The sequence below is a fragment of the Rutilus rutilus genome, assembly GCF_951802725.1.
Source record: "Rutilus rutilus genome assembly, chromosome: 25".
Classification (NCBI taxonomy): Eukaryota; Metazoa; Chordata; class Actinopteri; order Cypriniformes; family Leuciscidae; genus Rutilus; species Rutilus rutilus.
The window spans coordinates 17071009-17085349 of NC_140229.1; the positions used below are offsets into that span (position 1 = coordinate 17071009).

General features: G+C 37.4%; 2 protein-coding genes across 2 annotated transcripts in view; both read left to right on the forward strand.

The window, feature by feature from the left end:
• The first annotated feature begins 2520 nt into the window (after positions 1 to 2520).
• On the forward strand, positions 2521 to 8055 carry LOC311285620 (piggyBac transposable element-derived protein 4-like). The gene is made up of 3 exons (XM_084401351.1): positions 2521 to 2667; positions 5033 to 5182; positions 5515 to 8055. The coding sequence occupies exons 2-3, from the start codon at positions 5040 to 5042 to the stop codon at positions 7211 to 7213; spliced, it is 1842 nt and encodes a 613-aa protein (XP_084257477.1). The 5' UTR covers positions 2521 to 2667; positions 5033 to 5039; the 3' UTR covers positions 7214 to 8055.
• A 2971-nt stretch (positions 8056 to 11026) lies between these two features.
• The window catches only part of LOC311284813 (uncharacterized protein), a 38259-nt gene continuing 34944 nt past the window's right edge, over positions 11027 to 14341 (forward strand). Inside the window, exons 1-6 of the mRNA XM_084400025.1 lie at positions 11027 to 11279; positions 11538 to 11656; positions 11888 to 11918; positions 12161 to 12279; positions 12593 to 12623; positions 13724 to 13963. Of these exons, the coding sequence (XP_084256151.1) occupies positions 11099 to 11279; positions 11538 to 11656; positions 11888 to 11918; positions 12161 to 12279; positions 12593 to 12623; positions 13724 to 13963 (721 nt within the window). The 5' untranslated portion in view covers positions 11027 to 11098. The remainder of the gene's footprint in view (positions 11280 to 11537; positions 11657 to 11887; positions 11919 to 12160; positions 12280 to 12592; positions 12624 to 13723; positions 13964 to 14341) is intronic.

A 14341-nucleotide genomic window follows, 5' to 3' on the forward strand; every position in this document is an offset into this window, starting at 1 on the left:
CTGTTAAATAACATATTGGAGATTAAAATAATATCAGATTTGTCTAATTTTAAATAAACACAAAAAATAGAGATGAAAGATTTACTTAATTAAGAAATCTACTTTTGCATGTGTTTAATAAATGTCTATGATTATCTGATTATTAATTTTGGCGCAATTTTTTCTCTATATAGTGTTGATATGGCAACTAGTAAATACACCAAGTTTCGTCATGCTAGCATGTGTGGAAGTATTTAAAACAAGTGTGTTACAACTAGCCCCGTGTTACGTTGTGCCCCGCTCTCCCCCTATACTGCAAGTGCAAAAATAATATATAAATAGTAAACTATAAGTATAATGTTATGTTCACTTAAAGAAAACTTACAAGTATTATTGAAGTGTCAACTACTAAACTAGTAGTTTACTGAGAGTACACTTTCAGTGTGTACTTTCATAAACTAAAAAATGTACTACTTGTATTAAAATAGTAAACTTCTGTAAGGCTGCAAGCTTACGCTGCTATTTTGAACCAATAATCGGAACAAAAGGCAGTTGAAGGATAATGTGTATGATTCAAATTTACTGGCTCCAATATAATTAATCTGACTCCATTAAAGTTGTTGTTATTCTTTAACCTCTTATTCTTTAAAGGTAAAAAGGTCTTTCGTAGAACTGATAGGAAAACGTAGGATTTAAACTGAACGTTTAGATAACGAAAGTTATAATCACTTTAGCTTTCAACATAATCAGTGATAAAAGGAAAGATTCTCAAAGCCTTTAAAGCAGGCAAAGTAATTTAAGTTACATGTTTAAATATACAGACAGTAGAATGGAACAACATACTGTATAGAAACTCAGTTGTAACAAATAATGCACTGTCGTGCAGAAGAGGCCGTAAAAGCCTTTCTTGTAGTATGAGTTTACGCACCGGTGTGCGGGAGTGGCAGGGTTAAAGCCTTTTACCTTTCCTTCTTATACCCTGAGCAAAACATTGTTAAACATGAGTGGAATACCAACACCAAAACCAACCGACAGGAAACCAAAAGATGAGGCAAAAGGGGCGGAGATCTAGAGGGGGAGAAGAACATTAACATATTCTCCTCAATGTATGTTTAAGTAATAGTACCTAGATTGTACATTAGGATACTTTAATATCTCTATTAAGTTCACAACCATTCATTTCAGTTTATAAGCTGTCAGATGAGACCAAACATGGCATAGTTACATATTAGAACACACTAATAAATAAACAGTATGTAGTTGAAAGCATATGTCCTGTGAAGCAAATGGTACAGATGTGTCATTGAGGTGCAAACGCCTCTGTCTCTCCCGACAGAACAATCCTGTGCCTGGAGTGTCCCAACAGTCCTCAATCAGCATATTGATGAAATCCCTGCACTAGATCACCATTAGCATACTGGGATGATGAAGGCCATTGTGCCATGTTTAATTCACGTATACCTTTAAAAGGCTTTATAAAGTACTAGGGCAGTAAAGAGTTCTGCCCATATTTGCTCAGCCCTACACTACTAGTATACTTATAAGTTCACTTGTAGTACAAATGCATTACAAATGAGAAACCTAGTTGTGTACTTAGTTTACTATTCTTACACTTATAGTACACTTAGACGTATACTTTTATATACTAAAAGTGGGCCAATTTAGTCCCAAGCAGTATTGAAATACTTACAAGTTTACTACAAGTACACATTGATATTAGTATACTTACTACATAAAGTATACTTAGATAATTATATACTTGAATATTACTTAAGTATACTTAATAAAAATTAACTTGAAGTATACTTCTTTTTCGTAAGGGTACTTGTGCCTAAATCGCAACTTGCGCAACTTGTGACGTCGGAAGTAGCGTAGTGCGTCATGGCATAGCGTAAATATCAGCAGTACTGTATGTCGCATTATTTGCATAAGTTGCGCTTTAGACTTAAGTGGAATAAGTATGTTCGTTTGGCCGGAAGCAATTTTTTTTTTTACTTTATAAAGTTTTATATATGGATATCCTTCTCAAACAAACGCATCACTTCGCTTCAGAAGGCCTTTATTAACCCCCCCCGGAGCACTTTTATGGACTTCAAAACAGCAATTCACTGCCATTATAAAGCTTGGAAGAGCCAGGACATTTTTTAATATAACTCCGATTGTATTCGTCTGAAAGAAGAATGTCATATACACCTATGACTTGAGGGTGAGTAAATCATGGGCTAATTTTCATTTTTGGGTGAACTATCCCTTTAAGCCAAGTCATATGGTACCGCCCAAAATTGCATACTTTTACAAATGTGTAATTATCTTAAAAACTATTAATGATAGAGAGGGTGCGGTCTTTTTTGCCGTCTTCCTCTGATTCCGCTGAAAGCAGTGGTATCCAGTTTATATACACATTCCTTGTTGCGTAATACCACTGCGCAAAAAGGCCAATGAAATCGATGTTGTTAGGCAGATTCCACGCGCAACGACCAATGGAAAAATATTTTTCTTACCCAAACAGAGGAAGTTTACCATGACGTATTCTAGCTAATCAGAGGACTCTGTAGCCTTGCAAGGGGTGGTACCAAAGTAATGGACAGCTATGTACAAACAGCGTCGAGTGGAGAAGGAGATAGAGAGCGAACAGAGCGGAGTAGAGTTCGGGATCGTTTCGTCACGTCGCAATGCATTGTAGGAACGGTACGTAGATGTACTGTATAGTAGGCAGTAGGTAATTAAAAGTGTAACGTTGGTCATTTGATAATATTAGGTTTAATTTAGGTTATTTTAAGGAAAATGGTTCAGTATTGCTGTATTGTGAACTATAAGTTAGATTCTGTAGTATTGTCTATTGCATGGGTTTTCAAAGTGGGGGCCGCGGCGCCAGGGGGGCCGCAGCAAGTTGGAAGAAAAAAAAAAGGAAAAAAAACGTAAAATTATTTATATTATTTTGAGTATTGTTATGAAATAGCATTATAATAATTTGTTGCATAGCCTATCTGAACATTATACTTTATAATGTATATCCTACATTATACATTATGCTAAACTTTTAGAGATGCACCGATTGATTGCCTGGTGACCGGAATTTCATAGCTCCATAGCTCAAAAAGACAAGCTTCATAGCTCACAGAATCTGACAAGTGTGTGTGTGTCACCACTGATGCTTTGTTAACGTTAACGTTACCTTTACCTTAGTGCAAAGAACGATTGTCTTTTCCGCGTTTACTTTGTAGATCTGCAGATCTTGCACCCATCCATTTGTGAACTTGCAGGTGAGCCTCCAATGAACTTTTTTAATTGATCGGAGGTGTAAGCGCTCACTCCACACAGACCAGGTAGGAGAAAATATCAGGGAAACTGAGGCTTGGTAAACTTTCATAATTATTACACCATACTCTATGTTCATAGGGATCGATTCCGCCTATATTCTCAATTTTTTTTAAGTAGCGTTGTTTGGCTTCATTATTAAGTTCGTCAGTATACGCAGTGGTTAAAGTGGGATTTGGCAGGTGGGGGAACCCTCAAATTTTGTGTAGGTGCAACAGGAGAAATGACTCACCGTGGGACAACATTCACTAACTATCACTAACTATTCACTACTATTCACTAACACAGCACTAACTATCACAATACTTATTTACTTGATATTTGAATGTTTTTATTTTGGTCCATCTACATCTACACTGATATGATGATGACGATACTATGTTAAAATTGACTGGGCTGAAAATGGACTGGGACAAAAATTCAGCCCTGGCACTGCTACACCAGCCCATATACCATCCACAGCCCATCCACAGATACAGGCATTCAAATGTAAGGTAGTTAGGAGGGTTTGGGGGCATGCTCCCCCAAGAAAATTTGGATTTCTCTGACCTACATATGTGCAATTATTTTTATCCAAAAATGGATAAGAAATAGCTTTAAAACCATGTCAGTGGGCATTCGATTATTTGTCAATACCTGCTCTCTCCTCATCTTCATCTTTCTTTTTCTCCTCATCCTGCCCTATTTCTTCCCCTCCTAAAGCTGAACTTTAACTGATAATCTTTTCATTTTCGTCTGTGTCAGTAAAGAAAGTAAACATAGGCTCAACTGATATTTATGTTTTTATTAATCATTTTCTTAGACAAGTTAATTGACTCGAGGCTACCAGGAAAGCTGTAGCCTATGTCAGTATTGCCAATAGGAACCTTCTACAAGCTTTGGAATTTGAAAACGTCTGTTTTTAAATGTTAAAAGTAATTTAAAATAATTCAAATTATAGGCTGGGGTTTACCGCAGTTGGTGTAATTGGCAGACGTTCCCTTAGGCATCATGCGCTGTGGAAACGCGTCAAAGCATTCTCAGTTATAAATATGCAGCATTAACGCACGTAGGTGATTTTGAATGAATATTTAATGTAGATATACAATGGTTACATAATGTGAAAACTAATCCTGCTATTGATATCTTTGTAAGACTGCCGACCCTATAGAACATTGGCAAGGGCAAACAAATGTCCGACGAATATCGAACCTAAAACTAACTTTACCGCGCTCAACCATTGTGAGTGCATTTCACACATTAGTAATCGCTGGCGTTCAGCGAGGAGGGGAGGAAGGACTTTGTCTGCATGCGTGAACCGGCGTAGATGCACTCAAATCAGACAGGAGAGCCGTGACTGAAAACATAACGTCGGGAAGCGTGTTTGCCAACCATCAATACCCTACCCATCGCGCTATCATTGATATTAATGAATCTATTTATTTATTAATTTATCTGAGGTGCCAGAACGCAGTTCCGGACCGTTCCGGCCCACTTTAACCACTTAAAGTGTACGGTATAGCAAACTTTTTTTGTCATGGTCCATAACTCTTTCTCGATGCCGGTGGAGACCGGCCGGCTACGCTATTACCTTATTCCAAACCGCCCTTTGCGTTGCCTCTAAAATGGTCGCCGTTACCCACAATGCACCGTTCCATAACGTCTACGCCCGAGCTCTATTACAGAGCGCACAGAGATCTATATGAGAGAGAGACAGAATAACTTTATTAACAGCATTATTATTGTATTGTTTTAGGACTTTTATGATGGCAAGCAGTAAAAGATTTATGGCAGAACAAGCTCTGGAACAATTACTGGAAAGTGACGAGGAGAAATCCGGAGCAGACAGCTTTTTCACAGATGACGAAATATTTTACCAGGATGGGGAAGATCCTTTTGAGGACTGGTATGTAACTTAAAATAACCTCTTTATCATTATAATTTATTGTCTCATAGATCTTGAGTATGTGTATATAATGGATTTTTAGTTAGAGAGAGATTGAGACATGAAATGTTTGTTTTAGTGTACTATCCTTCCCTGTAAGCTCAGTTCAAGAGTGGTGTGAAATTTGTTTAAATAGACTGACTTACCACCTCCCCCTTCACTGTAAGCTCAGGTCATGAGAGGTGAAATATGTTTTTAGTGGAGTTGTTATTTTTTTCTACATTGAATTTTGACACAAAAAGAAGCTTCCAGTTTCATTGTGTAATTGCTCTCTCCTTTTACATTTATTTCAGTAATGATAATGACCCAAGCACGTCATCTACACCGGCAACAGCACCTCAACTTCCACCGAGAAGAGAAACTTCAACACGCAGACAATCTACACAGAGTGTTCAGAGGCCCACACTGAGCCGCTCAAGATCACGCTCCCCACACCGTACAACACCTGAACAACACTGGAAAACCGAAAGCGATCCAGATGTGGCACCCATTCTCCCCAGGTTTACCCCTGCCAGGCCCCCAGGAGTGCAACTCGATAAATCCAAAGTGTACAGTCCACTTGATTTGTTCCAGCATTTTTTCAGCAATAATGTCATCAGACAATTATGCAGTAACACAAATAAGCAAGCTACAAAGAGGATAGCACAAGGACTTCAATTCAAATGGACTGATGTCACCCCCACAGACTTCCTAAAATATCTTGCACTTGTTATTTTCATGGGACTGCTAAAACTTGGATCAGTGAAAGCTTACTGGAGGCAAAAAAACATTTTTTCAGTGCCATTTCCAAAGAAAGTGATGCCAAGGGACAGGTGGCTCTTCATTTCCTCAAATGTGCACATGAGTGATCCGGCTGAGGACGTTGTGAATGACAGCAAAAAGGGCACATCAGACCATGACCCACTGTTTCGCCTCAAGCCTCTGATGACAGAAATCAAGGCAGCATGCAAGTCCTTTTACCAGCCCCAAAAAAATCTGGCAATAGATGAGAGGATGGTGGCAACAAAAGCCAAAACAGGAATGACACAGTACATAAAGGACAAACCGACTAAGTGGGGATTCAAACTGTTCATCTTGGCCGACTCTTCAAATGGATACACGTCTAGCTTTACCGTGTACACGGGGAAGGCAAAGTTCCCCACTGGCTTTGGACTTTCCTATGACGCAGTTGTGGGCCTCCTGTACAAACCGTATTTGGGAAGTGGTTATCACATTTATTGTGATAACTTTTATACAAGCCCTCAGCTATTCAAACACCTGTCGTCTCTGCACTTTAGAGCCTGCGGTACATATAGAGAGGGAAGGAAGGAACTCCATAAATCCACTGTGAATGCCCTCTCCAAAAATTCCCAAAGAGGCACAATCAGATGGATCCGAGATGGTGACTTGCTCTTTGTCAAGTGGATGGACACAAGAGAGGTGTCCATCTGCTCGACCATCCATCAAGCCTACACATCTGAGAAGGTCACGAGAAGGCAAAAAAAGAGAGATGGAACCTGGGAGAAAGTGAGCATTCCAGTTCCCACTCCAATTCTGGAATACAACAAATACATGGGGGGTGTGGACTTGTCCGATCAGCTCATCCAGTACACCTCTGCTCACCACAAAGCACATAGATGGTATAAGACTATGTTCTTACACTTTGTGGACATAGCCACATGCAACAGCTACATCCTCCACAAAGAACTGTGTAAAGAGCAAAAGACTACACCGCTGACACACAGAGCCTTTATGGAGGAGCTCTGTGCTCAACTTGCCGGGGTGACAACTGAGGTAACAGTGGCTGCAGACAGGACAACTCATCACACACCCCTGCCCATTGCCCCCTTGGACCCAGCAAACCCTGCACACAAGCCTGCAGATATCAGAAAGTACTGTGAGCACTGCAAGAGAAGCAGAGTGTACAACAAGACCCCCTGGCAGTGTGGGGCATGCCAGGTGGCCCTCTGCAACTTCCTGGAGAGGCCTTGCTTTACTCACTGGCATGCCTAAGAAAAAACGCCTGGGACTGTTTGTAAAAAAAGTTCATTATTTCATTGTTCTTTACACATTTGACTGAACAATTACAAATATCTGTCAAGCAAAGGGTTTGAAAAATATTTTTTTGTTCAAAAACTGTTCACTATTGTTGTGTGAGGTGTGATTTTTCAGTAATAAATGACAAAAATCTAATTTTCGTTTTTGGAATTCTCAGGTTTATTGTACATCTTTCACTCATACTTCCTTTATAAACACATTACATGCATGCTTATGTTAGCTTAGGGTCCTCTGAATCCATAGATACCAAACACATGGTGTTCCATCTCCATTACATATGGTTTATAAGCCCAAATGTAAAAATAGAGAAAACGGACCAAAAAGGGCTTAGTCCCCAGAAATCAGCTTTCTCTGTCATGGGTTTAAATAGTTCTCAACTTAGTCTAGTCCAGAGTTTAATAAGCTGACTTCCTGGAGGAAGACTAGAGCTACTTAATGACTAAATTGAGGCTTAAAGGGTTAGTTCACCCAAAAATGAATTACTCACCCTCATGTTGTTCCAACCCCGTAAGACTTACTGATCTTCAGAACACAAATTAAGACATTTTAATGAAATCTGAGAGCTGGCTCACTCCTTAATAGGTTCCTAGGTAATTTCATCTGCCGGCCCAGAAAAGTTAGAGCACTACTCCATCTGTCCACAGTGTCCAGATCCAGATCCTCTGTCTAAGTCCATGCATGTTGATATGCTTTCCTCTTAAAGGGGTCATAATGGTACATGCACTTTTACAAGTTGATTGTACTGAAATGTGTGTTGGCAGTGCCTGTACACAACCATCATAAAATGATACAAATCCATCCAGTTTTTTTATTTTTATCTTCTTATATGTTTTCCCCTCTCTCAAATCAAGCCGTTCCCATGATTGTTGGTTGACAGCAGCGTTTCAACACAGACCCGCCCTCACTCATGAGCGAGCTGTCCGCGGTCATTGTTGATACTGGAGCACTGTCTATGAGCAGAATGGCGTCTAAGCGATTGTGGTGTTCTGTTCTTGGATGTAATAAGGAACACAGCAGTCATTTTGATGTTCCTAAATCCGAACCGCTGAAGTCACAGTGGCTGAATTTGCTTTCGAAGGGAATATTCCCCACGATCAACAGCAATGCTTTCATGTTTGCGCGAATCATTTCACCAGACTGCCTTACAAACGAGGGTCTGTAATGTTATAAAGCTGGTTTTGCTAAGAAGCTGCTCCTGAAAAAAGGATTGGTACCAACTATTCATGTTCCTGCTGCACCTCCAGAATAACTGAAGTGAATGTAACGTTTTATTAACCTTTATATTAATATTTATATTAATCTTTGCAAATCGCTTGCACGCTTCACGATGAATGCGGCTAAGGTTTACACTCAGGGTACATTACGGCATGTTTTCTATGTACGACGTTCTCAATATAATTCATAATCCCACGTTTATAATGAACAGCGCATTATGGTTATTGTGTTATTAAAACTGTGTATGCAGTACGCACAGAACAGAGGGGCGGGGTGAGCAAAGCTCATTATCATTTAAAGATGCATGCACTTAAACGGCGTGCTGAAAACAGAGCTGTTTTTGACCAGGTAAAAAGAGTGTTTTCTTACAATACTAATGAGAATTTTTAATTAAAGTATATACAAACGTTTAATTTAGACCCTAAAGAATCATATTAGCTTGTACAAAAATGGCATTATATGACCCCTTTAAGTTTTCAATATGTTTCAGGTCAGGGGACTGGGATGGCCATGCAGATTTTTTTTTTTTTTTTTTGTGGTGGTGGTTGTTGATTTTTGTCATCTGTATGAATCAGTGACTTCAGTGTTATCAGACAGTCAGGAAAAGGTTATACTGCCATCTGTTGGTTGTATGGTACTCTTATAGCCCAAAGGCCTCATGCCACAAAATTAACCAATTAAAGTATTCTGATTACAATTCACTGCTGGAAACTGATAAATAAGCATTATTTTAAGTCATTGCACAAACACTACAAATGCACACTATTTAGCTGCCTTGTTTATAGGCATTGCATACTATTGGGCAGTTAAATGCTTGATTTTAATTGGTTGATGAACATTATGAGGTGTGCAATTATTTTCCAGAAAATGCATAGAAGTATAGTTCCGGGCAGGTCTGACAGGTTTTTTTTTTTTTTTTTTTTTTTAAACCTTTATTTAACCAGGAGAATCCCATTGAGATTGAGAGCCTCTTTTGCAAGGGTGACCTGGCCAAGACAGGCAGCAGCATATAAAAAATAATACAAACACATAGGTACAGACAAATAACACAGAAAACTCTAACACTTCATAAAATCATTTAAAATCATTTTTACAATCTAAAAACATTTACATATTAAGACACCTGCCTCTACGTCTTTCATTTTAGTTCCATATCACTTCTCCAAGTTATTTCAGTAATTTCAAATGTCCTTACAACAGCTTTACAAAATATCAAAACCCAGAAAGACCGTAGCCTATATGCAGTGGCGCCTCCAGAATTTTTTTATAGGGGTGGCCAGATGGGGCCACTTAAAATCTTGGGGTGGCACACCAAAACTATAAACCATAATTTCAGATTTTTTTTTCTACTGTTGTAGTAAACCGGCCTGTAGAAAACTTTTAGAAAGACTTAAGGAAACTCCTACTGATATACTATATGATGGTTTATTGTGTTATATTTAATGTTACTAATGATATAATGTGCATAGACTAATAACAGTAGCCTACAGTTAACATTTTGAGTTGCACAACAATTCTGTTTTATTTTGCAATTATATTTGGCATAAGGTGTACATTTATTGCAAACAAAACAGTTACTGGGGAAAAGCAGATATTGGCAGATACAAATATATTATATTTATTAATGTCAAGAATTCAGAAGTGTATATATTTATATAGCCTACACTACAAAGAAATAATGTACAATTAAATTATGCTTATTTTAAATGTATTGAGCAGGCTAGGTATAAAAAAAAATATAGGCTTTTAATAATCTTTCAGTGCGCAAAACCATGATAATATGAAACGCTTCAAAACAGAGCGCACAAATGCGTATGCGCATCGCGGGTGCAGAATGATGTGCTCAAAAGCAACATGGAATCGCAGTGTGCTGCGCTGCACAAGTGCGCATTTAAAAGTTATAGGCTAGGATTTAAAAAAATGGCAAACTACGCTTTCCCCTCTCGAAATTATGTTTTATTATGGAAAGCACGCCCTCTTTCTCCCGCTCCCTCTCCCATACAAACGCACACACCCGCAGTGGATGTCTATTAAAACAGCTGTTTTTTGTTATGCAAAATTAAACAAAGATAAATTATATCAGAACTTCTGTTTAATGTAAAAATTCCAACCTATGCAATGTCACTGAAAACCAAAGTGACACATTTGAGAAAGAAATATTAAAATCATATTCAATATCCCGATTCCGAACGGCATTAGTGTGCACTCCCTCTTGTGGTATATGTGGCTCTGTTCAACTTCAGAATTAATAATAAATCTCATGTAAAACAGCTCGCACGTCTTAATCTGATTGATTAAACATCTAGCCCGTCGTCAGTTATACTTAAACAATCGCATAAATAGCCTAGTTGCCTTCGTTAAAAAGGCCACGAACACCCAGGGTACTTTTACACGTCAAAGATGTAGGCTACTAAAAACGGAGGGTTTTCCTTTGCGTTTTTCACTGCGTAGCCTGTAGTATGACAACGTTGTCAAAACGATCCCATTTCACACGAATCCACACGGTGTAGTAAACGCCCCATCAGTTTCACAGTATCCCAGAAACAAAAGTGAAAATAAGCAGGAGGGCGTGTTTCAACTATTAACATTGACTGAGTAATTTCCTCATAAACCAGAACGATCACGATGCCGATGGACGAATATCCCCTCACTGTCGAGGGAGACTGGGGAACTGAACACGCTAAAAGTGTGAAAAATAAACTTCAAATTCACTTTCAGAGTAAGAAGAAATCTCAGGGAGGAGACTGCGTCGTGCAATATAATGGCGAGAGCAAGTCTGCTACGATTCTGTTCAAATCATCTGACAGTAAGTGCTAAACACAAAAGCATAACATGTTAACAAACGTTTTTACATATATTTATAATATTTTAATGTAATAAATGTAATCGAACTGTTAAGATGTTATCATAGGCTAATAAAACTATTAAAACTAAACTCAATTAAAAAGAAGGAAGGAAATGTGAGAACCATATTAGGCACAACAACAACAACAACATCTTCCATGTGAGAGAAAAATGTTGTATTGTGATGTGATCTGACTAAGTGTGATTGTTTGTGTTTAAGTCCGAGATGCCGTACTCCTTCAGGAAGAACACATTATTACTATTGGTAATCAGAAAATCAAGTTGAAAGTGTACAAACCCAGTGATGCAGAGAAACAAGCAGACAGCACCGGACAAAAGGTGAGTGTAATTAGACGTTACAAAATGATCAGTTATAGTTCTACAAATCCCTTTAGACTGCATCAAGTAAATTTATGAACAATATGGTCTATCATAAAATTCTGAAACTTATTTTGTGGTACAGACATGTTTTACAGTTTCTTTAGAAAGATGGTTGTCATTTCTCTCTATATTGTTGTTTAGTAGTGTTCTCCATTTATGTAGTCATAAATGCTTTATGTTTGTGTACAGACGGAGCAGGCATGTGGGAATCAGAAACCAAGTAAGTCAGTCATCTGAACTTTGTCTCCAGCTTTATTGGTTTAGGTTATCTTACTGTTATTGCCCATGTATTTACTTCTTTTCAGGTGTAAATACATCAGTCAGACTCATGTAGTTACCTAATTTGTACAAAATCTTATTTTGCTGTATAGTTGCTTATATAGGGAGTCTTTAACTCCTTCCATAAACAAGAGAAAAATGTGTTGTGGTGTATCTGACTAAGCTTGATTGTTTGCATTTAAGGCCAAGATGACGTGCTCTCCCGGGCAAAACAGATTAATACCACTGACAGTCATCAAATCAAGTTGAAAGAGTTCAAATCCAGTGATGCAGAGAAACAGGCAGACAGCAATGGACAAAGAGTGAGTTGACATATTTTAAAATGCCAAATTAGGAACAACAGTGCTTTTCCAAACAAACCATGGACAATTGGCAAGTGCAAACCAAACCCTTTAGATTATTTCAAGTCACTGCTATGGCCTATTAGAACATTAGTCATTAAAATATTACTGTTTTATGGTTGAGATGTAGACACATTTAGTGTTTCTCTATAGGAAGATGGTTGTCATTTTTCTGTAATGTCTCAAAAGGGCGGAGATTAAAAAAGAACAAATTGCTTGCCCTACTTGTTTAGCATGTTCTCTATTTTAATGTTTTACATTCGTGTGGTTTCAGATGGAGCAGGCAAGTGGATATCAGGAACCAAGTAAGTAGTCATCTGGAAATATGTAAATGTGATCTTTTTTTATTGGTTAGGTTATCTTATTTTTATAGCTAATGTCAGAGGTGGACAAAGTACACAACTTCCTTACTTGAGTGAAAGTACAGATACTACTTGTCAAATGTTACTACGTTAAAGTTGTAAAGACCGATTTTTACTTAAGTAAAGGTACAGAAGTACTCGTTTTTAAAAGTACTTGAGTATCAAAAGTAAATGTCAATGCAATGTTTTATTATTGTTGCATTGTTGTATGTAATACTTACAGTACTTTATTCCTCTGAAGCAACCTAGAGAATACACCTATCAGTTAGTAGTATCTGTGGAATTTAAGAGCTTTTAGAATGTGATAAAACCTATAGAAATTAAACTGAATTGACAAAAAAAGACAGCCATAATCATCTTTTTTAAATTTATTTAACACTCCTACCACCCCAACAAAAGAAGTACACATTTATGTGTCATCTATGCACATTTGAATCAAGTGTTTCTATAAAAATCCAACCTGGTTTAAAACCCAGCTCCACAACCATAGCTGTATAACTGCCCAACAGCAAAACTGCTTTAACAAACAGAAAGACCTATTTGCCAATTATGTGCGTACTGCGCCGGGGATTTGTCTTTGTACATTTTTGCCACCAGTTGATTAGTGTTCAAAGAACATGATGGAAAATCGCTGAACTCCACAACATGTGACCCTACAAGAGTGATCACTGATAGGCTGTCTGAATGTCTGTCACCTACAAAAACCCAATCATGTTTTAGAGATGAAAAAAAAAATCATCCCCTGACTGACATTACTTTCTACTCAAGGACCTTGACAGAAATGTAGTGGAGTAAAAAGTATGATATTTCTCTTTCAAATGTAGTGAAGTTAAAGTAAAAAGTTTCCAGAAAAAATATTACTCAAGTAAAGTACAGATACTTAAAAAATGTACTTAAGTACAGTACTCAAGTAAATGTACTTTGTTACTGTCCACCTCTGGCTAATGTACATAAAACATGTTCACATTCAATTGTAAAGACATGAATTCTGTAGTTACCTAATCAGTATAAAATGATCAAGATCATGATCATGTTAATTGTAGGGGGACCTAAACAAGTCACTTTTAATTTTCCTGAAGATCGAGGTGTCCTGCAATTCAAGTTGGATGTGAAGAAGCCTCAAGAGTCAAGTGCTGTGGTCTTGGAGAACCTTCAAGATGATTTTAATTCAGATGTTGTGACTCTTTTGGTGGAGAACATTACAAGTCTTTCTGAAAATGACTTTGGCATGGAATTAATACCAGAATTAGGAAAAGCAGTTGTGACCTTTAAAAATCCCAGTGGTAAGTTGTTCTACTCATATAAAAATATATTTACATTTATTATTTATATAATAACATTTACATTTTCACATAATAATAATAATAATAATAATTTTTTTTTTTTTTTTTTTTATTACTACTTTTTTCGAACGTATGTACAGTACATGCATAAAAGATGTCATATAATTTAAAAAAAATACTTGGTCATTAAAAACTTAATTTAGCTTAATCTTGATTTATCTCTATAGATGTATACATCAGACTCTTTTTGAACTAGGGAATGAGTTCTTAGATCTGGAAGTTAGGAAAAATAACATTTTAATTTTAATTAGTTGTGTCCGGTTATTGAACAAATCATTCTTTTGAACTGGTTCTTTTTAGTACACACAATGAACCAGT